Source organism: Arvicanthis niloticus, chromosome 3, assembly GCF_011762505.2.
Source record: "Arvicanthis niloticus isolate mArvNil1 chromosome 3, mArvNil1.pat.X, whole genome shotgun sequence".
Classification (NCBI taxonomy): Eukaryota; Metazoa; Chordata; class Mammalia; order Rodentia; family Muridae; genus Arvicanthis; species Arvicanthis niloticus.
Window position 1 is genome coordinate 61,420,822 of NC_047660.1, and position 27,968 is coordinate 61,448,789.

The 27,968-nt window shown below is 37.2% G+C and overlaps 1 protein-coding gene across 2 annotated transcripts in view; it reads left to right on the forward strand.

Annotated features, from left to right (window-relative positions):
* Xpo4 (exportin 4) overlaps positions 1 to 27,968 on the forward strand; it is an 89,092-nt gene that overhangs the window by 8,431 nt on the left and 52,693 nt on the right. The window contains exons 2-5 of one of the 2 annotated variants that reach the window (XM_076930936.1): positions 10,665 to 10,770; positions 15,927 to 16,081; positions 16,192 to 16,333; positions 20,181 to 20,319. In XM_076930936.1, the coding sequence (XP_076787051.1) occupies positions 16,239 to 16,333; positions 20,181 to 20,319 (234 nt within the window). In that variant the 5' untranslated portion in view covers positions 10,665 to 10,770; positions 15,927 to 16,081; positions 16,192 to 16,238. The remainder of the gene's footprint in view (positions 1 to 10,664; positions 10,771 to 15,926; positions 16,082 to 16,191; positions 16,334 to 20,180; positions 20,320 to 27,968) is intronic. The other variant, XM_034498790.2, reaches the window with a different exon arrangement.

Genomic DNA, 27,968 nt, shown 5'->3' on the forward strand with positions numbered 1-27,968 from the left:
TTTAAATAATGCATACATGTACATATACATTATGTAATGTTCAAGTCAAGGTTTTTATCTTAAAGAGAATTAGAAGTGTGTTACAGTTCACACTAAGGCTGGGTTTGTGGTGTTGCATTTGTAGGTCAGGTTACTGTTTCCACAGCTTTGTGTAATTGCTGCTAGCTTAGCATGATTTTGTCAACAAATACAGAAAAAATGCCTTTCAAGTAAGGAAAAGTTCAGAGAAAGGAGATAGGGACTCACTCTCTATTCAGTTGTAATTGTGGAAAAGTTAGGTCACCTCTAAATAACAATATTTCAGAGTAGAGCCTTTCAAAGTTTAGACTATACAATCAGTCTTGGGGTATCTGTAAAATCCCAGATTCTATTGTCTTATGTAGAGAAGTCTTGATTAAGTAGACAGTAAGACAGTATTTCATTCTATTTCCTGGTCTTTAATGGCTGAAACTTTTCAGATCTAAAAGCTCTGCGGAGTTCTTGGCCCTGCTTTACATTCTAGCTATGAAGCTGTTTGTACCAAGAGTCTTTTTTTTCTACCAGGGCTGGCTACATAATTTGCAGGACCCAGTATAAATGAAAATGTTAAAAAAGGAGGTTGAAAGTGCTGCTGAAGGTTGCAAATACAAAAGCATTTTTTTTGTTTTTGTTTTTTTGTTTTTTTAAGGCAGGGTTTCTCTGTGTAGCCCTGGGTGTCCTGGAACTCACTCTGTAGACCAGGCTGGCCTCTGCCTCCCAAGTACTGGGATTAAAGGCGTACGCCACCACTGCCCGGCAAGCATTTTCTTGTTAAATATTTTATTATAAAGCAGGTGGCTTAGTTTGTGAAGTGTGTACTGGGCAAGCATGCAGACCTCCATTCAGTTTTCCAGAAGCCAGATTCAGAAGTGCATGTCTGTAACTCAGCACTGGGGAGACACAGACAAGCAGTCCCTGGAGCTTGCACCCATCCTGTTTTGACAGTTGATGAGCCCTTGGGTTCAGAAAGAGACCTTATCTCATACAGGACAAGATGGAAAGCAGTAGAGAAAAACATCACCCTCTAGTCTCCACAAAACACCTGTGGGTGTGCATAAACGAGTATACACTATGCACATATTTGTAATAGTAATTTATGAGTAAGGTAAGTCACATGACATGGTATTTTGGTATTGCAGTGTTTAAAAAATAATTACTATTATTAACTTTATGCATATGAGTGTTTTGCCTGTATGTATGTCTATGCACCATTTATATGCTGAGGTCAGAAAAGGGTGTCAGATTCCCTGGAACTGGAGTTTACATCAGGTTGTGAGCTACTATGTGGATATTGAGAATTGAACCTGGGTCCTTTGGAAGAGCAGGCAGTACTCTTTACACTGAGGCAGGCCTCCAGGCCTCATGATTTTTATATAATATAGTTGATGTGATGTCTTGATTAGTCATGTCTTTCTATAAAAGTATTAATTTTTTGGTTGTATTTTGTTGTTGTTTTTTTTTGAGATAAGATCTCAGTATGTAGTCTTCCTGGCTAGCCTGGAACATAGACCAGGCTGACCTTGAACTCCAGAGATGCATGTGCCATGTTTTCAAAATTCTTTTTGCAAGTTCATCTACAGTCAGTAGAGTTGAAAGTGACATCAGTGGCTCTTGCCAAACATAAGATTGCAGTTTTTTTTCTTTTAGAAAGATATTTCTGTTGATGCATCTATTACTACAGCTACTGTAGTATATGTTAATAACATTAGAGTAGTTTTCTAGTTAATTATTTTGTAGTATTAAGTACATTTAGAGCTGATGATTCTTGCAGATTTTTTAAAAAAATTTATGACTACAAATCAGTTTTATGTAGGTTTGAATTTAGTTTAGATGTAAATGTATGTAGTATTTCTGTTTTTCTTCTGACAGATGTTATTAGTAGAAATCTTACAGTACATTCTTAGAGAGTCACTTCATGAGTTATAGAATTTAAAGTCCCTGATTATGCATCTTGCTGTTTTATCTTCAGTTACAAGAAAATAATTTTGAACTTCTTCCTTATTAGAAATGAGGTCATGTAAAGTGTTTGTATTAGAATATCACCTTAGTCTGGTGGGGTAGCTTCAGTGTAGAGCTCTTGCCCACTGTGCATCAGGCCCTGTGTTTAAAACTAGTTTCTCCATTTCTAAGCTTTTAGTTACTTGCTTTTTTTTTTTTTTTTTTTTTTTTTTTTGGTGGAAATTCAAAACCAGTGCTTGTAAAATGAAGAATTCTAGTGATTTCTTAAAGTGATTAATTCTCTTTGTTCTATAATTTATTGACCCAGAGTCACTGAGTGACAGTTCCTGTTCTGTGGTTAGGGTTTAGGGTTAGGCTCTGGTGATAGACAGGCAAGATGGTTTCCCACTGTAGGTTCCTGCATAGTCTATGTATGAAGTACCCTAGCATGTCACTGCTGCCAGTCAGGCCTAGGTCTCACCTTAGCCACCTGAGAGACCTTGGTGGCCCAGTTTACCCTGAAGTGTATACACATGTGGTTGGCCACCATTCTGTTTTCACAATTCACACATATCTTACTGTCTGTTGGACTTTGCTTAGAAAACACAAATTCCTAACCACTTCAGGACAGCAATAGTGATTCCCCTTTTGAGAGTGGGGCCCTATGTAACTGTATAGACTGCCCGCCCCTGAAGCCGACTTGGCTCTTGCATTACTGAGCCATCCATTGATTGACTCTTCTCCAGAGTCTTGTCTCTATTCAGTTGACTTAAGATGCCCCTCTCTGACTTTTGCCTAGTTAACACTCTGTTTCTCAGTTCCTGTAGTTGTTTATTTTGGTCTAGACTAATGCTTGTTTGTGCCCCCCCCCTCCCCTTTGGTAACATTTCTAATCATGCAGTGATAAATAGTGTGACTGTTGCTGACTGCTGCAGCTAGCAATAAGCCTCTGCAGCATCAAGGGCTCGTGTGAATTGCTAGCTCACTTTTGTTCTGCAGCATCAAGCTTATGGAGGGTCACATCATGTGCTTTTGATAGTCATTTTAGGTGGAAATATTTGAACAGAGTGCTGTAGGGGAAGGCAGATAGTGCTGTGGGAGAGTCTGGGGATAGACTTCTCAGGTTTGAACAGACCCATTTTCTTCCAAAGGGTAACAACAGGCTTTGGATAAGTTACTGGTTTGCCAAGCTTCTTAGAGCACTTCTCCCTCTGTGAGTCTCTGTGGCCACTCCAGTTTTCTTAGTTCTTCTTGCTGTTTTCCATACTAACACAAGGCATATCATAAACAATTCATTCTGCCTAAAGAGTGTCTTCACTTTTCAGGGAAGCCTTTGTTGACCTGGAAGGTAAGATTCACCTGTTCTGTACTGACCTACATTCAGAACTGCCTATGTGTTATTTGATCAATACTGGTCTCCCTTGTTAGATTCTTAATATATTTAGTTTGAGACATTGCTTTCTTTTCTTTGATAGTTTATGCCTATCATCTGGCACAAGGCTTGTCTTAGAGTAGTTGCTTTAGGATATATTGAATGAAGAAAATGAATAATTAAATGCAGAAGGGAGTAGGATGTTGTAACTCAGAGAAAATAGGCAGCTGTGGCCTGTGCTAAGTCCTTTTTGCCACCATAATTACCTTGAGTTTGCCCATTGGTGGGACTTAAGAGTTGTGGAAGGTGCTGAGATTCTAAACAAGGTTGAGGTGGAGAATATATTAATTTTATTTTTTTTAATGCTAAAATAACTGATGGAGAAATGACTCTGTGTGTGTGTGTGTGTGTGTGTGTGTGTGTGTGTTTTGGGGGTGGGGGGAAGGTGAGGACTAATTCCTCAAATAGGCTTAAACTTTGTTTTCTCAACCTTCATCTTAAAAATTAATAAATACTTTATTGTAATCTATAATATAGCCATGTTTAATTATGAAATTATTTATTTTCACTTATCAGGTGTCATCATAGAGAAGTCACACTGTGTGTGTGTGTGTGCATATGTGTAAAAGTGGAAAAGTTACTGAAGTCATGGGAATCAAAAGGCAGTATAATAAAGGGTCTAGAATATCTGGTTTTTTTGTTTGTTTTGTTTTGTTCTAACAGTGATGGTCTGTGATATTTAGCAAGTTAGTTAACCTTGGTGTCTGTTTTTCAACTAGAGTAGGGTAATGAATGGGACTGGAGACATGACTTAGTGACCTAAAGTTAGGTCTTCAAGGCATTGCTCTTGAAGAGGACCTAACTTTAGGTCCCAGCACCCATGTTAAGTGGCTCACAAACTCCAGCACTAGGGGATTCTCTACCTCTCTGGCTTCCAAGGGCACTTGTACTCACATGCTCACCCACACAGAGACATAATTACAATGGAAATAAATCTTACAAAATTAGATAAAACAGGGAATAACATTTTTAAAAAGAATAAAACAAAATTGTTTAAGAAATCTTTTCACTGCTCTGACAAACCTGTGTTTTCTTCTTAACATTTTATTAAAGTCTTGTGTTTCAGTTGTAAATCTTAAATTTTCCTATATAAAAAGTGAATTTATTACTTTGTACAATGTATATAATAAAGATACAGTTTTTTTTTTTTTTGTTTTGTTTTGTTTTTTGAGATAGGGTTTCGCTGTTAGCCTTGGCTGTCCTGGAACTCACTCTGTAGACCAGGCTGGCCTCAAACTCAGAAATCCGCCTGCCTCTGCCTCCCAAGTGCTGGGATTAAAGTCGTGCGCCCCGCTCCAGTTTTATTTCTTAAGATACTGATTGTTATTACTCTACCAGCCTGGCCAATTTGACCTTCCCTCATCAATGTGTCTTACTTTGATCTGTTACTGAGGATTCTCTCTGCTATTATATTTCTTTTGCTTCGGGGGGGGGGGGGGGGCGGTGGGGGGGGGTGCATGTGTTAAAATCTTTGCTTTAAGGCTGTCATTAAGTTTTAACCATTCTTTCAGAAGTGTCTGCCTGCTTTGGCAAGTTTTTCCTTATTCTTTTTCAAAATTCTCCTCTTTGGCCCTTTTCTTGTAGTTAAGATTGTACAGCTGTAAAAACCTTGCTGAGGTTTTTTAATAGGATTGTATTAGTGTTTAATTTTGAGAGTCCTGTATGCTTAATTTTAAGTGTAGGTCTTATGTTGCTGACTTCTCATTGCCAGTGGGAATCTGAAATGCAAATTATATCTGTTCTTGAGATTTCCCTATGAATGTGCTGCAGAGATAGGATTAGAAGCTAGGCTTCTCTGATTGTATATCCACTCTTAAGGCTATGTACAGGAGCTGTGAGATAGCGCAGAGCTGTACACTCAGGACAAGTTCAGATAGGGAGGAGGGGAGTTGCGGAAATACATAACTAAGCTGTGTGGGAAAGCTGTGAGGAATATTTTACAACACACTGGAGAAGGTAGTGGGAGCCCAGCATCCTGGGAGGCCTTTAGACGTTGTTCTCACGTATTGTCAATCTTGGCTCTTGATATGGAATCAACTTCTCTTTCCTTTTTTTTTTTTTTTTTTAAACTTTAAAAGTAAGAGTAAGATCATTGCTGGGAGAAAGTCTGTCTGGGAGGAAACATAGTTGGTAGGACAACTTTGGAAAATGTACTGGAGGAGCTTGAGGAGGGCCATGACTCTCACTTGTTAGCAGAAAAGGACAGTGCCTCAAGTCCTCTTGTAGAGCACCATTAAACATGCGCATTCGCTCATTCAGTCATTCAATTAAGTAGTTATTCAATTACTTGACTTTTGTGGTTATGCTGTTTTTTCGAGAGAAGGCTCATTATCAGACTATCCTCGAACACTGCCTGCCTCTGCCTCTTAGTGCTGGGAGTCAAGGTCTCCCTATGTAGACCAGGCTGGCCTGGAACTCAGAGTGCCATCTGATTTCTGGGTGCTGGAGTAATACAATAAATGTAAAATATCAAAATGTATTATTTTATAGGAGTAGTTTTAAATTTAGATAGGAACAGTTGTAAGAACCAAAGGCTCAAGAAAATATAAAGAGAAAACTGAAAGTTAAATAAATTCTAATTGAACTCTTCACTGATTGAATCAAAGGCTACTAATATTTCTGTGTTTGGGTGTCATGTCTGTTATTTTGTAATTAGAACATGAAGCCATCTATTAAAAAATAGAAAAAAGTGTTAATTACATATTTATGGTTATGACTTCAAACCATGTTTTCTTTTCCTCTCATAGTGTTTTTTTCTGTGTACAAATAGTACCTAATTATTCAGTCTGACTTTAGTGTTCTGTCTTTTTCATGACCTGTACATAATGGTATATATAATAAGCTAAGAATGTAAACAATTTTACGAGACATCTGAGAGTCAGAACTCAGTGTTTATCCCTGGGATAAGGTTTGTTTGTTTTGTTTTGTTTTTGTGAGACAGGGTTTCTCTGTGCAGCCTTGACTATCCTGGAACTCACTCTGTAGACCAGGCCGGCCTGGATTGATTTGCCTCCACCTCCCTAGTGCTGGGATTAAAGTTTCCATCACTACCCAACCCTGGAATAAGTTTTAATGTCATGTGTATTTGAAGTCAAATTCTGATTATGATTCTTACTAACGTGGCAGTCATAGGGATTTAACAATTTCTAATCTTAGTTTCTCCATTTAAAAGGAAGGTAATTCCTATAAGGATGTTCCTGGAATTAATGAGTTAATATGTGAAAAGAATTTGGCATTCTGCCTGACAGTTTTATAACGATTGTAATGCTCTGACAGTTACTTACAGTTTAGAACACATTTATTGCTTCCTAGGTAAAGAGTAGAAGGTCTGTAGAATGAGGTTTGGAATTGGTGGATGTTCTGAAGGAAGGCTTAGCAGCATGGTAGTAGTAGCGATTGATTAGAATGAATTGGTGGACCCAGGGCTTTTGAACCTTGTGATTGATTTCTGCCTTCTCTTGTAGAATTATGTAAGTGCATTCCTAGCTTTGGCATAGTGCTAAGTGTATTCTATGTCAAATACATTTGAATAAAAGCCATTTAAAGATTTTTGAATCCACCCCCCCATACATATTGAGCACACTAAAACACTATGCATGCCATTTAACCCCTGCATTAATAAATAATCTCCAGAATTCCAGTTTTGGGTTTTTTGGCTTAGAGTCATTGTAGGCTTTTACCAGATTTTGTAAACTGATAGCTGCCTCTCTGCTGGTGGGATGGTGAAGTTGGGGAAAGAAATGTCAATCTTTCTGTGTTGGGTTTTGTGAGCTCTGGGTCTTCTGATAGCCTATATTCGTAGGAACACACTCAGTTTCCTCCCATCTTGGCCTTTATTTTCCTGAAGATCCTAAGATTAGTCTCTTGTCTATCACTGATCTCTGCTTCCATCGCTCATTGCTTCATGTCTGACACCTTTTGTTTTAAATGTGCGTTTTTACTGTTGTCAATGAGAGAAAACAAGTAGCAGCTAAAAGGTCTCTTGTTACCATTCTTTACTGAGCTCTACAGGCCATTTAAAACATCCCGTGTCAGAACTGGGTCCTTGAGGAAGACTTAAGGGAGGTCCGCTCTTCTGCTTTGAGCTATCTAAGAACTCTGTGCAGTGAGAATCCTTTGGTCATACTGCCTGGATTTGATTTCTAGTTCAGATTCCTATTCTAGTTTGTCCCTGGGCATATTAATGACATTCTCTGTAGCTTAGTTTCCTTATGAAACACAGGCAACATGGATTAGTTTCTTTTGTCTGCAAGAGGTACATTCTAGGATAGTCAGTGAATGTCTAAAATCTATAGTTACTATTAGTTCTTCCTGTATAGTTTTCCTCACATATTCCTACCTATGATGAAATGTACTTTATAAATTAGGTCCAGAAATAAGCAATAATAATTATAATGAGAGAGGAGTTATGATAGTGTGCTGCCTTAAAATTGTTAGCATTATAACATTGCTTTTGTGTTTTGGACTCCTTGTTCAGGAAAATACATTTTGCTTGAACATAAACACTGGCATACTGTGACATTTGGTCTGATTACCAAGATGGCCGCTAGGAGACTAATGAGTAGGTATTGCATGTGCTAGGCAAAGGTGATTTGGCATCTCTGGCTGAATGGAAGGGTCTGGCACCAGAATTCATCACACTGTTGCTCAGATTAGCACATAGTTCAGAGTTTATGAGTTGCTTATTTCTGGAATTTTGTGGTTTTGGTTTTTTTTCCCTCCCAGATTACAATTTATTTGTAGGTAAGCAAAGAACTACAGGAAGGTGAAGCTTAGAGTTCGGAGGTGGGGCGGGGTGGGGTGGGGTGGGGTGGGGTTGGATGGGGTGGTGGTGGGAGGTGGACCATTGCCTCTTCCTCAGAGTTGTCAGGATGAGGGCGATTATAACTGCTTTCTTCCGCTGTCCCTTTCCTGTACTAATGCTATGATAAGCCTCTCTCAATGCTAGGTCCCCTTTTCCTAAGTGCTGCTGCTGGTATGTGGTTGGTTCTAGAGACTTAGAGGTGAGTAGAACAAAGTCCCTGGTGCCACAAACCTAACAAGGCAGAGGAAAGAAGGGAATGGGAACAGTGTTTGTGGAGAGTTTGGTAATTGGTCCATAGAGGAGGAGATTGTACGCAATGAAGGAAGGATGATGAAGGAAGAAGGGCTGAAGATGGCTTTTAGAGGATGAGTTGGGATTTCTGAAGGAAAGAACTTTGGCAAGTGTGGGTGGGGCACATTAGGTCAGGACCACTTGGAGAACTTTGAGGAGAAAATGCGTATATTTATCATGTGCACATTTATTTATCATATGTGCATTCTTTGAATTTAATCCAAGTGCACAGGTGTACACGCACATGAACACACAGTGTACTTTTTTTACTCCTAACTTGTTCTGTTTCCTGGTTTCCTTCTTCTGAGTCTTTTCTATTGCTGTCTCACTTATTACATTAAGGTACTGAACCTGAAGCTCACTGGTTCAGCTAGGCTGGCTGGTGGGGAGCTCCCAGGATCTGCTCCCCACCCCTCTTTTCATTCCCATACTGAAGTTACAGGTATGCATAGTCATGCTCAATTTTTACATAAATGCTGGGGATTTGAACTGAGATCTTCATTATTGCATAGCAAGTGCTCTTACCCATGGAGCCATCTCTAGCTTTTTTTGGGATTTTTCTGATGGGGATAACTTGCCTTTTGGAAATCATTGCCAAATCATTTTAAAGCACTTTTACAGTTGTTGAGACTGCATATACTTATAGAACCCAGACTGCTTTTGAACTCTTGCACTCAAGGTATCTTTCTGCCTTAGCCTGGCAAGTACCTGGGGCCACAAGTGCACAGAACAATAGCTTTCTTTCAAAGAATTTACAGTTTTGGATATAGGAATCTAAAGTAAATTCTGTCCTGCCAAATATGTTGATCTAGTGGTTTTGTGTGGATAATATCTAAATAGGCACTTAAATAATAACCTTTAAGTTATATGCTATCCATTAATGTATTCAGACCTTTACTTCTTATAAAGTGTGTGTGAGTAGCAGAGTATTTTTGCACCATTAGCTGTACAGGGAGGTCTTGTTTATAGAGTAATGAGCATAAGGATGATGAGAGGAAAGATGATCCAGACTGCCCAGGGAACCCAGTGTTAATTTCTGTATACAGCCCATGAGTGGGTGGTGGTTACTGATCTGCAGTGTTAGGTAGGGAAACCTTGAAAAACAACTAATTTTGTTCTCTGTTGAGTGTGGGCCTCAACAGTTCTCCTGGTAAGAATAAAGAGTTTACAAATGACAGAACAAAAACTTCTAGTGTAGGTAGTTACTCCCAGTATTTTGTTACTAAAACCTGATTTAAAATTTGTTTTTCCCTGGAGAGCTGTAGAGGGTGCTCTAACTTTAGGAATAATGTGCACTGGCTTTAGCTACAGGAATTCATGTTAGTCTGCTTGATAGAAAAAAATGTGTTTCATCTTTAAGATTCTTTGGTATAGGTAAAATTAGACTCTTCTTTTCTCTTTCTTTTTTCTTTTTCTTTTTTTATAATAATGTCTCAGTGTTAATGTGTCCCAGGCTGGCTTCAAACTTAGATCCTCCTTTCAAGGCATGCGCCACCACATCGGGCAGGGTTGTCTTTCATTGTGTTGGTTGGAATAATAAACTGTTATCTTTCCCAATCTCTTCCCTTTCTCGTAGGTCTTATATCAAAAGATAATTAAACTGTGTAATGGAGATATATTTAGCTAAGTCTTTTTTAGTAGAGAAATAAACCTTGTAATGGTAATATATTTTAGCTAAATCTTTTTCAGTAAAGAAATAGCTTTGGGCTGGGCAGTGGTGGTGCACGCCTTTAATCCCAGCACTTGGGAGGCAGAGACAGGCGGATTTCTGAGTTCGAGGCCAGCCTGGTCTACAGAGTGAGTTCCAGGACAGCCAGGGCCACAGAGAAACCCTGTCTCGAAAAACCAAAAAAAAAAAAAAAGAAATTTGTTAAGTTAGTCAGCAGTAAATTTTGAAGCAAAGGATTGAGGTTACCTTTTTTTTTAAAAAAAAGTATATCTAAGTATCTTCTTTTCTAAATTGTAGGCAGCTTTAAACAGTTCTGAGGCAAAGCTTGTTTCTTTGTTTTTTCCTGAAACTGTGTTTTATATATTTATTTTGAAGTTCTATCCTTAAAGACTTAAGCAAACATTTTACGCTTCTTCTCTCCCCCAAAAGTGAAGAGTTTCTCTGCAGTGGAAAGGACCGGTGCTGTCCAGGCTTTCTCATGTGGTTGCTCTGTCTTTGTGTTTACTCTCAAGGCCCCGCCTTCCATGGTCAGTAATGAGCAGCGCCAGCATGCAGAGCACATATTCCTGTCATTTAGGAAATCCAAGTCTCCGTTTGCAGTCTGCAGGCATATTTTGGGTAAGTTTTCACTTTAAAAATATTTTCACATAATCAGAGCTGTTTTTTCTATCTTGAATGTTAGTTATTATAAATCCCTTTTAATACAAACAGGTTTGTCAGTTAGTCATTTTCACTAAGGATTTTTCTACTGCAGTTGGTATATTTAAAGTATTTTGTGAAGCCAGAAAGGAAGCTTAGGGGGAAGGATCTAATATGTATATTTTTTCTGTTTTCAAATGGTATGTCATCATAGGAATTGTAATTAAGTTCCCTAATGCTTGTTTGAAAGTTAAGATTGTTTAGGAGAAGATCTGTATTTTCTCTCTTTTAGTTATTTTCCATTTATTCTTTTTAAAAAATGGTTTATACTCAGCTTCCTTAGCCAAATTAGTCACTTTTGGGAAGGTTATCAATATAGATAAATAAAAGAGTGGTTTGTACTTATGAGTTATTATGTCTAACATATACAGGAATGGTTTCTTACAAAACAGTTACAAGAATGATAGTTCTCTTGTCCAAAATGGCATTTTCTGAGAGTTGTTTATAATGTTGCCATTTGACTCTTCTATAATTTTTGATTGTAATAAAAGGGGAGATTTCATTTTGTTTGTTTGTTTGTTTTTGTTTTTCAAGGGAGGGTTTTCTGTATAGCCCTGGCTGTCTTGCAGCTCGTTCTGTAGACCAGGCTGGCCTCCGCCTCCTGAGCGCTGGGGTAAAGGGATGCGCCACAGCACCAGCATTGTGCTTATTTTATAGCCTGGTTACTCTTGGCCATTTTGTTTAGCTGGAGGTATCTTTATTGCTCATACTTAAGTTTCTTAAATTTTTTGAGCCTGTTTATGACTACAAAATTAATTACTTGATAGGAACTAAAACATCTGACCATTTACTCTTATGATTTTGGTAAGATTGATCTGCACTTCCCAGTACTCTGGTTTCTGTACAGAAAAGAAGTAAGTTATAATGATGACCGTATCTTCTAAAATGTCTCACATATCAGGCTGATAGAGTGAGTGGTCTTAGGCTGTAGTGGAAAGAGTTTTGTTGAGCTATGAGATCTGGCTGCCAGTGGTGCTTCTGCACATTGTTAACTTGAAGAGGTCAGCCTCTCTGAGCCTCTGTTATCTTTGCAATGAAAATAATGATACCATTTGCCTTTATGGGCATGGACATAGCTATCTTAAGGTTTTGGGAGGTGCCTATGTTGACATGCATAAAAAAGCATTTTGTGGACAATAAAGTAATCATAACCACATTCCTTCATTTACTAGGTTTTTTAAAATTAATTATTTTTAAGATGATCATCTAAAATAAGTGGCTGTTTTAGCTGGCTGGAGCTAGCAGCAGTAGGAATGCAGCTAATCTCGTTCAAAAGAGATTACTTTTTTTTTTTTTTTTTTTTTTTTTTTCTCGAGACAGGGTTTCTCTGTGTAGCCCTGGCTATCCTGGAACTCACTCTGTAGACCAGGCTGGACTCGAACTCAGAAACCCACCTGCCTCTGCCTCCCAAGTGCTGGGATTAAAGACGTGCGCCACCACTGCCCAAAAAGAGCTTACCTTTAAAGCAGTAGTTGTAACAACTGCCTTTTCAATGCAAAATGAAGCTATTTTTTAATGGACTTATGGTTGAGTTTTATACTTGAATGTATTTGTTTCTGTTACTAAGACATTTGTTCTTTTGCTCATACAGCATAATTAATATTAAATAAAAGGAAGAACTAAAACCTCAGCCTAAGGACGTTAAAAGGAGTAACACCTCATCTTTACCCTGAAATTATTTCAAATTAACAGATTTGAGAGACTGTTGTGTTAAGCTATTAACATAAAATAGTTGGAGTTTGAGTTTAATGGCAGATAACTCACCTGCCTTGTCTAGGTTCCCCCAGCATTTCATCTGACTTTCTGTTGAATGCAGCTGTGATTGTCGACTATGTTATAAGCATTTATTAGCGTTTATTTGCTTATAGCCCTCTATTTCTCAGTGTGTGTATTTATGATGTACGGTAGCTTTCATAAGGGCAGAGCTTTTCTGGACACTGTAAAGAGCAGTACCACTGTTTCGAGTTGTGCTTCCAAAGTCAGCTGGGGTCTCACCTGTTACCTGCTTGAAGGATGGAGTGGAGTACGCAGCAGCATGCACTATCACGAGTGTACTGTGAAGCTCTGGGTTATGTTGATGTTTGCATCTAAACTTGACCAAAAATCTTTTTTTAACCACTTACTCAGTTGCCACCAGCACAGAAGGGCAAGTTCCTCTAAGAAGACTTCTCATACAAGTGGCAGTCAATCACAACTCAGAATTTTCACATTCTTATTTAGGGATTGTATGTCATTTTATAGAATATCTGGGAAATATATTCTGATAAAGGGCAAGTTTTCTCTTTGATGCTTTTCTGTTCTCTTAAAACTTCCTCTTTTCTGGCTTCAGTTTTATGTGTTTTTCATTTCTTCTCTTTTTCTGTTTCTTATCCTTTCTATTTCCCTCTTAGTTTTTGCTTCTTCGCTTATGTGTGTGTGCACATGCACACACAGTTGTCTGTCTCTGTGTGTGCCCATGTGTGTACACATTGTGTGCTTGTGTTTTTTGTCATGAGCACTTTTAGACTATTTCACCTAAGAAGTCTTCGGCACTTAGGAACTTATTAGTTTTTTAGAATTAAATGTTTTTGTTTCATTTTGTTTTAAAAGACAAACAAGCCTGAGTTTAATTCTTGCTAAAGAAATAACCAAGAAATGAAGGGAATTGGCTTATTATTACTTCTGAAGTCACCTGTGTAGTGCTCCTTTGCCTTCTCAGGAAGAAATGGGCTCTACTCACTCATTCATCTTAGGCAGTCAGCATAAAAAGAAACAAACCAGCATGTTTAGTTGGGCTAGTAAACTTGACTTCTGTATCTAGAAAATTGTCATTGGTAATGCTGTCAATATTATTTTCAACTGAAACGTTACTATTAGTCAGTAGGTGTAGGTGTCATTATATGGGGAATAGCTGGCACTTCAGAGCTTACATCCTGTGGTTTGAGCAGACACCTTAAGGTTAGACTGTAGTGGCTGATCATCTATCTATAGTAGGCTTGCTTTTATTTTTAGAACACCTTTTAAAAATTAGTTTTTCTTTATTATTAATTTTACTTCAGTTTTTTCAAAGGGTGCTATCATGTTTCAGATAAAGTATAATTTATTTTTTATTTCAGAATAAAAATGACTTATAGTTTCATAATCATTGAAATTACTGTGGTAGCAAAGAAGGCATTCTCCAAAGAAGCCTCAAGTAGTTTATCATATCACTGTGGTAGCCAGCAGCAGCTCTTCCTGGAGGGATGTGAGAAGTTGTAGCTGAGTTGTGAGTTAGTGTCAGTCTTTCATGGCAGAGTGTGACTGAGGCCTGCGTGTATGCAGAAGCTCTGCTCGTGAGTACTGGCCAGTGTGCAGAGTGCTTTCTAGCTTCTTTTACACATATATGCTGTGTGCAAATGTACTCTTTGAAGGCTAATAGTAGTGCGTATCAGAAAATGTAATACTCATTTAGGGAAAGTTCTACTTTTCAGTTTGGAGCTTGGCTTTCTTTTCCAGGATTTCTTCATCCGTAGAGACAGCTTCTTATAGTCAGCTAGAGATCCTCATTTCCTGCCATGTATAGGTAGGTGTTGGAGAAAAGTGAAGAAGGGTCTCTTCAAAACTTTCAAGTGTCATTCTTGTGTAAGACAGAAAAAGGGCTAGGATGGAAGCACACTTAATTTAAAATAAGTGTGTTTCAGTACTCAGCCGACAGAAGGTCTCACCTTTGCGAGTATACACTTAGCAAAGATTAGTCTTGTTAGGTAGCCATGTGAGGTCACATTTCCTCTGTTGGACAGCAGTTTCTTCAGCTATAAGATGGAACACTTGTCTAAGATGATCTTTGCTGTTTTTAACCTTCTGTGAGGCCTTCATATTTTTGCCTTCTTAAAATCTGTAGTTAGGAATTTCATTGTAGATGGAAGTGAAGATAAACAACATCCTCTCAAGAAAATCTGTGGTGAGATTATATAACTCACCTTTATCAGTCGTATTTCTTCTTAAGGGAGATAGAGACAACCTGTTTCTGGCTAAAATTGTTTGACTCTGATAAAACTTCTTACCACTCCATCCTTACTTCTGGAAAATTAAAAAAAAATATAATAAGGTCACATTTTCAGAAACTATTTTTAAAATTAATCACTTATTATATTGTAAAGTTTTTAAGTTTTTGTGACTTCCAGTCATTATCTTAATCAATTCATGTTAATGTAGCAAGGACTAATCAAACCTTAGAAACAGAAGGCCTAGATTGGTTCTTTCTACTTTTGCTGTCTAAAACCTGTTATCTACAATGGCATGTTCTTATGCAGGTACACCCATATCTTCACAGGTAATGTGTTAAGAACATTGATAACATTTTTAATGACATTAGCTTGAGCTAGAAACAGTGCCCAACTATACTTCCTGCTCATCTGAGCGCTCAGAGGCACCATTTTAGGCCTAAACTTAGTTTCTCACAGCTTTCAGATACTCGTTTCCAGTTCTTGGCATATAATCTAGAGTCTAATCAGACTTTATTAAGAGTTTCACATGGTTATTTTTTTAGACCTTCAGAGAATTTTTACTTTTTCTTGACTTCATTTTGACTGTTTCTCCCTTTTGATAGTGCTGTTTAAAAACTATAGCAATAGACACTAACAGAAAAAATAGAAAATTAATATAAAATTTTTTAGGGTGTTAATTTTCTATTTTTTCTTGATTTAGGTTTTAGCTTAGATACTGTACCTTGTCAGGTAGGGTGGGTCTTTCTAAGTGTAGCCTTGGGATTTTACTCAGTTTGATCAGTACTGCAATCAGAAAATTAACAAGAACTTCTCACCTTGTGTAAATGTGGCTCATTATATTTGACCATTTTGAAACAAAGAACTTGGATATGGTTGTTTATTTCTGAACTTGCTATTGAGGTGGGTCATCCTGCTGAATGCTTACCTATTTAAAAGCTACAATATTTAAATAGCATGGCTCATCACAAATAGTAATGTTCAAAGACTGGTTTAATAAGATATTTTTCCAATAAAAAAATTCCAGTTTTGCACAGGGTGAGAATCTCTTAGTCCACTTTCTGATTGCTTCATATTTTTATTTTTACTTTTTAAAGCTGTGTTATTTTTTAGTTCTTCATGCTTTGGAAGTAACAGTTGAAGAGAGGTGAGGAAAGTTTGTGAAAATTGTGATCGGTGATTAGCTGCCACCTGCCTGAGGTGTCTTCTGAGAGGAACTAACCTCTTTGTGGTGCTAGAGCAAGGTCACTGGATTAAAACCAGACCAGGTAACCATCTTATTCCTTGTCTGAAAAGTTCTGTCTTAAAATTAATAAATGCAAAGTACACACGGTAACATGAACTACTGCTTAAAGAGGGTTTTTAATTTTCTCCCCAGAAACCAGTAAAGTGGACTATGTCCTTTTTCAAGCTGCCACAGCCATAATGGAAGCGGTTGTCCGAGAGTGGGTTCTCTTGGAAAAAGGCAGCATCGAGTCACTGAGAACATTCCTCCTAACCTATGTCTTGCAAAGGCCTAAGTGAGTATCTGGGGTGGCTCCGCTAAAAGAAAGGAGGCTGTGTTCGGCCTCTATGATCTGTCCTTCCAGACAGCCCTTTTTTTTTTTTTAATGATGATGTTTATGGGCAAGCTCTGTGCTGGAACTTGTAGTTTGAAAATATATGCACAATTGTAGCTTGCTTTCATACTTGATAAAAATTGTACCTTTTACTTAAGTTTCTAATCCTAAAGAAATATGTGATACTGTTCTTGTTGAACTTTGAAGAATTTGATTATAAATTAAAGTTAGCTTTTGACTGTCAAAACGTACATTTTCTTGTTCTTAGATGCTTGGTAGGAGGATAGTTTCTATCTTTTAGTATATTTAGAGGCAGTTTAGCATGGGCTGAGTATTATAAGATGTAGCTGCATAGCCCCAGAAAGGAAGAGGAGGAAATTAAACCATCAATAAGCCAGATGTCACATATAAATATGTATAGAAAACATTTTAGAAGAAAAAAACATTAAATTCCTTGTTTATTTTGAAAAAGATCAAATTTCAAGAGCGAGGTAAAGTGAATTTTCTTTAATGTTTAAACATTCTTACAAGACTATACATTGATTCTTTATGGAATTAATTCATTTTTGCTATATTAGATGATTGTTTTGATCTATACTGGCAAAATAATTTCAAATAAATTTTGATAATATATTCTTGTAGTTAAAGAAAAGTTGAGAAGCCTTCATATTTATATAATAAACTAACCATGTTTATCTATAACAATACTTTTAAAAAGATTAGGGGCTGGGTATGTAGCTCAGGTTTTCTTGTTTTATATTGTAATTAAAAGCTAGGAGTAGTATATTATGCCTCTAATTTCAGCATTTGGAAGGCTAATGCAGAAGGAATGCTGCAAGACAAAGCTAGACTTGCCTGTAGTATGAAACTGTCCCTAGAAACTGGAAGAAAAAAAAAAAGAAAAAAGAAAAGAAATATCTGCCACAGAGGCTAGAGAGATGGCTCAGTGGTTAAGAACACTAGCTGTTCTTTCAGAGGACCCAGGTTCAATTCCCAGCAATCACCTAGCATCTTACAACTGTCTATAACTCCTGTTCCAGGGAATCCAACATCCTCACAGATATACATGGAGTCAAAACATCAATGTACATAAAATAAAAATTAACTAATTAATTTTTTTAAAAATGAAAAAGGTTGGAGAGATGTCTCAGCAGTTAGGAACATTGATGGTGCTCACAGCCATCTGTGATGGGCTCCGATGCCCTCTTCTGGTGTGTCTGAGGACAGTGACAGTGCATGCAGATAAAAAGAAAGGAAAAAAAAATGCCACAGTAGCTTTAGTATTTACGCCCCTTTGCCTGAAGAGCAGTCTTTGTGGTAACCCCCAAACCCAGGCCTGGTTATTGTCAGAAAGCCTTTTTATTTTCTTGGGATTTTTTTCTGTTTTTACTTTACTAGAACAGTGATTTGATAACACTTTTTATGTGTTTAAGTCAACTCTCATAACAGCAATTTTCCTAAGTAGTCAAGGTATACATTACAATAGAATTTCTGGGCTCCTTGTCAGCCTTTCCCCACTCTATTCCATGAAACCCACAACTCTGCAGAGCTGAGGTAGATGTAAACGGATGTTGTATATGTATAAAATAATGTGTATGTAATCAAGATGTTTGTACATATGCTTTCTTGTACTATCTAAATATGTTGTTTTTCATTCGGTTCAGAATTTAACTATGGTTAGATGTTATATCCTGTTATCTTGCCTTTTTCTTTTTAATTAAAAATATTTTATGTGTATGGATACTTTAAACTTTTTAAAAGATTTATTCATTTTACTTTATATGTATGAGTTTTTTGCTTACATGTATATCTGTGTAACACGTGTGTGCCATGGAGATACAAGAAGGCATTAAATCCTCTGGAACTGGAATTATAGATGGTTGTGAGCTACCATGTGTGTGCTGAGAACTGAACTCATGTTCTCTAGAAGAGTAGTGAGTGCTCTTGACTGACCCATCTCCCCAGTTCCTGTGTATGAGTATTTTGCTTGCATCTCTCTCTATATGCACCATGTGCATGCTTGGTTCTCAAGGAAGTCACAAGAGGTAGTTGTAGGTGGTTGTGAGCCACTATGTGGGTGCTGGGAACCAAACCTAAGTCTTTTGTAAGAGCAGCAAGTATTCTTAACCACTAGCCCCTGTCATATCTCTTTAAAGCCTGAGTACTTCTGCCCTTATTCAGTCTTTGATTACATGGGCATTCTTATTTTATAGAATGCTCTCTGGTGTAGATTAGAGTCAAGTAACAAATCTTGATGTACTATAAGCAGGATTACACAGCTAGCTTATGTGGTACAGTCTAGTGTGCATAGATAGGGCTTGTGTATTTTGGGTCCTTAACTACTACATGTATAGGGTTTTTTTCTTACCTCCTAATTGAGGTAAAGTTTGGTTCTTGTTTGATACAGTGTGCCTCCTTCCTTTTCTAGAGGCAGGTAGCATGTTAGTCAAGAAAGGAATGTGTGTTCATTATCATTCTACCACACTTGACTCGTGATCTTGCTCAATTTATGTTAATCTTTTTAAACTAACTTTCTGATAATTAAGTTAATAATGTTTCTTAAACATGTTAATTTACAGAAACTCTTACAACCCATTAAATGTTTAATTTTTTAGTTCTTGCCAATAGGGACACATGTTTAAAATTATTAATAAATGCCTTCTATATGGCAAATCCTGAGTTTTACATACACTAGTGTGCTTAGACTGGGGTGGTTGATTTTCAGGATAGTGTTAAGTAATAGTAACAGATAAGTCGTGTCACATGCTGGTGCTTTGGGAGCCTTTAGTAATAACTTTTTGGAGAAAGTGACATCACAGTTTTGGCAGAGGGAATAGAAGTTTGTAGGGCTGAAGTATAAAAGTGTTGAGCCAGGGACTGAGAAATTCCATATGCCTGCCTATTGAGTGTATAGAAAGAGTGAGGTCAGAGGGCACAGTGGCCCTGGGCTGTCAGACTTCAAAAGCACATGACTGTATGTATAACTGTGTCCAAACTGGGATACCTTTGAAAGTAAAAGTAAGCACTATTAATAATTACTCGGGACAACAGGGCACTGGGACTCTTCCAGGAAAGCTACATTTGGTCTTGTTGCCCTTCGTAAGGGGTGTAGCTTGTCTCGTATTTTTAGGTTGGTGTTTTTGGATCCTAACCTCTTCTTAAGAAGAGGTTCTGAAAAGGCATTTAAGTTTCTGTGCCCTGTGATGTATAAGCCTTACAGAATGCTTGACTGGGAATGAGTGTTTGTACTGTCACCCAGAAGTGACACACTTTTCTTAGACCTTGAAGTTTACTCATTAAACAGTAAGGATTGAGGTGCTGCTGGTTGGAGACAAATGTCAAATCAGAATTATCTTAATCTTAGTGATACTCCCACCTTAAGTACTCAATGAGGAACTGACTTAGTATGTCTTGGACACTGCCTAAAGTGTTTAGTATGTGTGTAGTGGACACAGTTCTAGGGTTGAACACGTTTTGTTGTTTGACGTTTGCTTTTTTGAAACAAGGTCTTGTGGTATACAGCCCAGCCTGGCCTGAAGGTTACCTGTGTAGCCTAGATTAGAGTAGAGCATTAGTTTTTACAGTAATCTTGACTGTTGTCTCCATTTTAAAGAAGAGAAACCAAGATTTTGGGTTGTACAACTGGTAAATAACAGAGCTGACTAAGTGAATGAATCTTTCTGTAACTTGGTAGATAATACTACTCTCAGGTTAGGTGGTATTATTAGAAGCTTCTAGTATAGTGAGAAACTTGTGAATGTTTATATTAGATATAGGTAAATGTTTTCACAATTCTTATGTTTTGCAGCCTCCAAAAGTATGTTCGGGAACAGATTCTATTAGCAGTAGCAGTAATTGTAAAAAGAGGATCATTAGATAAATCAATTGACTGCAAAAGCATATTTCATGAAGTCAGCCAGTTGATAAGTAGTGGCAATCCCACAGTGGTAAGTATGCTGACTGCTTTTATCTATAAATATTTTTTTATTTTGCCTATCACTAATTACATTCTGGCAATGGTAGTATAAAAGAAAGACATGCAAACTAATGTGCCAAGCAGTCTTTATTTGTTCAGATGTTTCTGCTGATCTTTAAATATATGTGTGTAAAACAGATACTTAGCATTTTCATTTGAGTCTGTTTTTTATGTGTTGCTACTGTGCTCATAATCATTTTAATTGATTGTAAAGTATGATGAGTTAATATACCATGATATTCTTTTTCTGTGTGTGGAGAGACCAGGACTTAGTTTATAGCCCTAACTGGCCTGGAATTCACAGAGATCTACCTGCTTCCCCCTGACTCCTGAATTCTGGGATTAAAGATATATACCACTATACTTGGGTTTTTTTTTTTTTTTTTTTTTTTTTTTTTCTTCATATTTTTAATCATTCTTTTGAACATTTCTTTACCCCAAGTTTTAATAAGCCTTGGAAAGTACCAATAATTATAGAAATGGTTGAGTTAAATATAAATGGTATCTGGCATAATAAAAATGACTTCCAGGTGATTCTATCTGGTGAGTGGATGTCAGGCCATTGTTCTTGAAAAATTACTTAAAGGAGCATGATTTTTCTGCCCTGTCCACATTTAGGGAGAAATCCTCATCAGAGGCTATATTACTGCCAACTCTGATCCCTGGAATGATCCCTGTAGAACTGGAGTTAGTAGTACCTGGCCATTCTGATTCTTAGGTATCAAATCTTTAAATATTCTCAGTAGTTTTTTAAGTGTTACAATTCATTTTTTAAAATTACTTGAGAGATTTATGTGTGAGGCTATACAGTTTTCAGGGACCCTTCTGTAAGAGATAATGGTACTTATTTATTAGTTGTGGTGGAACTTGAACCCAGACCCTTGCACAGGCAAGGCGAGTGCCGTGCTACTGAGCACTGAAGCTGTTTGTTTCTGATGTAGAACTGTGGTAGTGTTAGAATCGTTTTAAAATGACAGTCAGATCACTTGTATGGACTTGGTAGTCTTCCCTTTCCTGGGAATGGCCTTGTGTGTAGTCTGATGACCAGTGTGTCCTGGACGCTCTGGGCTGAGTTACTACTCCCTCTTAGATTTTGCTTTGGGACATCCTATTGCATTCTGATAGTCTGACCTGTTACGGTGGACAGTGGCATTGAGACCTGTAGCTAATGCTCTCTGGATTAGATGGTTTTTCCAGCTAAAGCTTTAGTGCAGAGCGTTGCAGCTTGCCCTTGTCCTCCTGCATGTCTTTTGGGAGTGCACTCTACAGGGAAATTGTCATCCCTTTTTAGGAGTGAGCATATTCTGGGAACCAAGTTTTCTTCTTCCTTTCTCCTTGAGTAGATTTGATGTAGCACAAAAAGTGATTCATGGCAAATTGACTTGTCTAAGCCATGGATATTTGTAGAATAACATATTCTACAAATGATAGAACAGACAGTGCACTTACAGAACATTTTGGTATAATGTACATACATACATTTGGATAAATTTAATATCCTTCATATTCTTGAAATAGTCAAAGCTAAACCCTCCCCACCCCCACACACAAATACCACTCCCTGCACACACCCTCCCCTGACACACACAGTTTTTGAGTTAGGGTCTTGCTCTGTTACTGGCTAGTTTGAAACTCATTGTGCAATAGTTTAGACTTGAACTCTTGAACTTTAATCTCATGTCGTAGGATTGAAGGCATGTACCAAGGTTTTGTTTTTTAAAATAATATTTCTAATTAACAGGACCAAATTTATAGTATTAGCAATTCAATATGTTGGAGGTGGAACCATTTTTAGTGGTAGAATGAAGTGATTTTGCTGACCACATTGTAACATTAAACTTAAATATTTTCTGTTTATATGGTAAGTTAAAAAAAAAAAAAAAAAGGATGTGCTCACACATCTTTGCTAGGTAGATTGCAGACCAGTAAAATGTTTTAATGTTTCTTCTTCTTAGGTGGTGAAGAATCTGTTGGAGTGGTTCAAAAATTTAAGGCTTCCTTAGTCTCAGAGACACAAATAACCTCAGAAAAAATGGTTAGAGCTTTGGTAGGAAAGTAGCATGCTGAAAGTTGGTGGCCAGAAACTTGTATATGGTAGTTTTATGTGATCCGTGAAGAGACAGATGCCAGTGATAGAAATTATCTGACGGCTTTTCTCTTTAGCTGTTTTTAAGTTCCATTTACTGTTTTATGCATGTGAATGTGTAAATGCCAGGGCATGTGTGCTGAGAGGATGACTTCTGGGAATCAGCTCTTTTCTTCAGCAAGTGCCTTTACCTTCTGAGTCATGCTGCTGGCCCTAGTTGATGGTTTTCTGTGGATAGAAGAGTTGATCTTATGAGCTGTGAAGTCTGAGAACTCATTTCCCCTCTACTACCTCTAGAAATGGCAGTTCTACGGACCTTCACTGGCTGGAAATTGAAGTCTGACTGCTACCGTTCCAATCCTGGTGTTGGTTGTCTCTCCCCGTGTATGAGCTCTACCAGTCTCATGAGCCTTACATGGATTTTGAGGCAGTTAGCAGTTGTAGAGCAGCGTTTTTGGTCATACTTAGTTACGGTTCTGCCAATCACTACCCTATTTCCTGGAACAAATACATACTGTAAATTGTCTAGGCATTAATTCTTTAGTATGTAAAGCAGATGTCCTAGTCTTATCTGAGGGGCTCATTCAGAAATGTTTGCACCATCTCCCTAGCAGCCTCTCAACCCATTCTTTGAAAATCTTGGGAACATAAGCTCTAATAAATCACCCTATATAACTACTCTAAGTGTTGAAACACAGAAGACAATATCTACTAGTGAAAGCTAATTGTATATTTAAAAAATAACATGGTCATTACACTAGCTTTCCTTTAAATGCTTTAAAGAATTATCATGATTGTGGTTTCTTGCAGATCATTTTATGGAAAGTTTCATAAGTGTGTAAAACCTTGGGAGAGGATATTTGATTATAGTGCCTTGCTTTACCACTGTGCCATATCTTTAGCCTTCATGAAACATTTTTTTAGTTTATTTTTTTTAAATTGAAAATAGACTTTTTGTTTGTTTGTTTGTTTTTGTTTTGTTTTTTGTTTTTCAAGACAGGTTTCTCTGTGTAGCCCTGGCTGTCCTGGAACTCACTCTGTAGACCAGGCTGGCCTTGAACTCAGAAATCCACCTGCCTCTGCCTCCCAAGTGCTGGGATTAAAGGCATGCGCCACCACGGCCTGGCCGAAAAATAGACTTTTTAAATATAATATATTCTGATTATGGTTTCCCCTTGCTCAATTCCTCCTATATGCTCCTTGCCCATCCAAATTTACACATTTTCTTTGTGATTAGAATACAAAGGTTATCTAAAAATAATAATAAAATAAGATAAAACAAAAGCAAACCAGAATAGGACATAGAAATTTTTTTAAGGAGCATTTCTTAGACAGTATAGCTTTCCATGTTCTGTGGTGTGTTGTTGATGTAATCACACATACAATTAATAACTATGTCATTTCATGCTCATCTTTGTGAGCAGGCTGTCTTACTTCTGTGGTGGTGATGGGTACAGTACTAGTTTGAAGGACTAGGGAAACTGTTCTTCCTAGAAGAGTAGCTTAGGCTGTTCTTTAGGCTGACATGCAAACTAAAAATTTAATGTATTTCATGTTTGCCTTATTTCCTTTGAAAGTAATAAGCCTATGTTAAATCATTCTGAAAGATAGTTAAGCCTCTTTTTCCCGTCTTTTTCATGTTGGGCAGAAGTGGGTGTGAAATTCACTTGTCTACCCGGGGCTGCCCCTGGATGAGATAGCCAAGTTAATCTCCCTTATCGCAAAGTCTCATTGATGTTTTCTTAGAAGAGCAGCTGGAGGTCTGCTATATAGTGTGGCAACCTTTCATACAGTTTATTCTTGGTAATAAAGATCCTGAGGCAAGAGCCAGGCTATTATAAGAGACAGTCCTCCCCCTGAACAAGAGTATTCTATTTTGTCAGCTGGAGTTAGTATCTTGTGCTTGTGAAGTGGGAAGGCAATCTGTCTCTGGGGGGCTTTTTTTTTTAAATCTTTCCTCCCCCTAACCCCCCCCCCATGAGCATGAAATGAATGGCTTTGATGAGAAATGTGAATGATACTGTAGGAATTTTAAGACGAAGCCAGTTTTAAAAATTGTCAGCCAGTGAATAAACTTTGGAATTTCTTGTGTTTCAGTGACAGAAGCTATACTATGAAAACAGTTTTCCTTTGAGAGCAGGTGTCATGTATCCCAGGTTGTCCTAGAAATTTGGGATATAGCTATGGATACTTCAGACTTCTAATCCTTTTGTGTTACCTTCCAAGTCCCAAAATTGCAGTCATGTATCACCAACACTCGATGAATGCCTGGGACCAAAACCAGGGCCTCATGCAATGCTAGAAAAATTACTCAACCAACTCAGCTGCATTCTCAGCTCATGAAGACTTTTTTTTAAAAAATAAGCTTGTCTTCTATTTGCTTTATCGATCTAAATTTATAAACAGCAAAAATGGGAGTGGGGCTTGAGGGATTACTCAGTGGTTAAGAGCACTGTTCTTCTAGAGGATCTAGGTTTGGTTTTCAGCACCTGCATGGTGGCTCACAACTGTCTGTAACTGCTATTCTAAGAGATTTGATGCTTTCCCCTGGTTATGTACATGCATGCAAATATTCATACACATAAAAAATAACCTTTTAAAAAATTAGGAAACTCAATATATTTATTTTCTACCTCCTCCTGTATCAACAGTGCTAAATACAAATAGCTGAAGATTCATCGATTCAAGTAATATCTAATGATTCTTTTCTAATAACTTATCTTGCAGTTCTAATTTTGGCCACCAAGAGGTAGGACCTAAACAACCCAATTGTATGATAATTACAAAAATACTACCTTTGCTTTACCTTATCCTAATAATTGTGTTTACACAGTACTTAAAATAAGTCATTTAATTTGAATGCAGAGTAACTGGATTAGGTAGGCAAAGAGTAGATAAGACTTTGCCCGGATGGTAAGTGAAGTGCCTTGCCTATAGTTAAATGGGAAACAGAATGTTTGAATTCATATTTTTCTGTCTCCCTAGTCTAAACAGTAGGTTTCTTGCATTCCTAAGGATTTCTGCAGGCTGTTTTCATTGATAATGTATTTCAGACACAGGCACAATAGACTTTGTAACTTGGTTTTTAAATGGTTACCAAATGAAGATGATGGGTGAAGAGCTGCCTGCTGGTGTTGTCCTGTTGCCAGCAGCAGTAAGTTGTAGATTGCCACAAAGGCCACTTGAGAAACCCTGTGAAGCGAACATAAATCAACAGGCTTGGCGATCTGATAGCCTTTTGTTTCTCCAACAACCTAGGACCATTCTTCTTGAGTGGCTTCCATGTAGTCATTCATTGTCATATAATTGCTATAAAAAGGGCTTCTTGTGGAAAAATATACAGGGCATAAGTTTTATTTAAAACACTTTGTTGTTGTACTTAGAAAATAACAGATATGAACTTATTCTTTATGATCTTAGATAAATAAAACATTCTTATGATAACTCTTAAAATTCAGAAAATTTGTGCTTATGGTTTCAGTCAAAGCTCTCCTTACTATGAAAATTTCCTGTTTCTCTGTTTGTTTTCATCAGATTTCACTGAAATTTCTAACGACAGCTTTTGTTACCCTCTTGAGTATCTGATACCCTCTTGAGTATCAGAGTCACTCTCTATAGTATAGAATGCTATCTAGCCGTGACTGACAAAGGGCAGGGATAGCACTTGAAAGAGCTTGTGGTTGGAGGGGGAGTAAAAGGCACTGCACTTGTGTCCCTGAGCACTGAATGCCTGCAGCAAGGAGACAGAACTTTCTCCAGTGGTGAGATCCAGAGTTAGTGCTCTCTCCCAGGTACGGTTGACAGTTCTTAGCTCCGTCAGGGAAATTCTCTCTCAGAGCTGCTTTTTGCTTTGCTTTCCTGTCTTCATTCCAATATAATGAGGGTAACTTCACCTTCAGGGGATTTGTCAGTTAAGTACTGAAGGGAGTAACATAGGAATCAGAGTCTTATATATCCATGCTGTGCTTAATTCTCTTGTGAATAGCGAGAACTATTTTGTTGATATGTAGCAGAATACTTTGCTTCGTTCCTTTATAATCAGTCCTTAATGTACTTTCTCCAAGGAATGAGTTTTTCATTTGGTATCCTTTAGTTAGTATAGTATAATTAGAGTTTACGATCTAATCTCATAACTACACAAGTTTTTCAAATTGAACTTTTTTTGTAGTATTTGAAAATATCTTACTAAATTTCAATTTTCTGACAAGTGATGAGTTTAGGTATGGGTCAAAATAGCATTTGATATCTACATGCTATATAATTATCTTCACATATTACATTTCTAGGTGATGTAGTGAAATAAAAAACAATTTTTATTTAAAGATTATTTGTTTTAAAACTGAAGTAGAAAAAGGAGTATGAAGTATATAAATTGTATGTTTTGTAACTTATGTGTGTACATACATTAAGAAACTAAAGAGCTATATGTAAATAACTTGCAGTAGTAATTCCCAGACAGTAAGATTATAGGTAATTTTATTTTTTTAACTTTTTTTAACCTTTATTTTTTCTAAGATTAGGATATGCTATATTATTTTCATAGGCTAAAAAATATTTATGTTTAGGAAGCTAAATCTGTTATGAGAACATAGTTTGTTCTTGATGTTCATGTATTGAGAGTAAAGGTTAAAGGGATTTCCCTCCTTAGGAACCTCTCCCACCCACAGAAGCTCTTCTCTCACTCTCCCTTAGTAAATGGACATTCATCTGGAAGCTGGGGATGGGGAGAGTAAGAGGGAATGAGACTATACTCACTTGCCTATATGGGCCACTGTGTGCATCCTGTGTGAGTTTGCTTTGTTGGATGGCAATGTTTTTGATGCAGCTGGCCTCTGTTGGCTCCCTGTCTGCTGAGCTGTACCGTATAGGAAGCCCACTTGTTGAGAGCCTCAGCCACCCAGCAAGCTTCACTAGCTTTGCATTGTTTATATCTTTATCCATTCATTTGACCATGAATATGAGCTTAGAAAATAGTTATTTCATAGAAGAGCAAATCTTTATTGTGAATATGTTTTAATGATTAATTAGGCATTGTACTAAGAATCTGAATATGACCATAGTTTCAAAATAATACCATTTTGTGTAAGTACCCAGAAACCAACTTGTGGTAAGTTGTAAATTATTTGTGGAGAAGTATTATAGTGCATTATTTGTAAGGATGCTGACAGTTTGCATTTAACAAGTGCTTCTGGGTTTTCAAAAGCAAAGTTAATGTGTAAATTGTGTTCAGTGATTGATATCTGAGATTAATTTTCTTGATTTAGACATGTTTTCAAATTTTTTATTTCTTCATAATTCTGTAGTCAGTGTGATATTACTTAGAAAGGATGGAGGACAAGTAAGACTAAGAGTTACAGAATATAGCCTACTAAAGCTGTCTTCAGAATTACAGAACCTCAGAAGTTATTAGGTCTTGTGAGTTAATGTTTTTCTCCAAACTTTATTAATTTAATATAATTTTGTTTATTATTTTATTGAGTATATTTCCCTCACCAAGTCTTTCATAAGTATACAAAAAGGTATGTATGTGCATT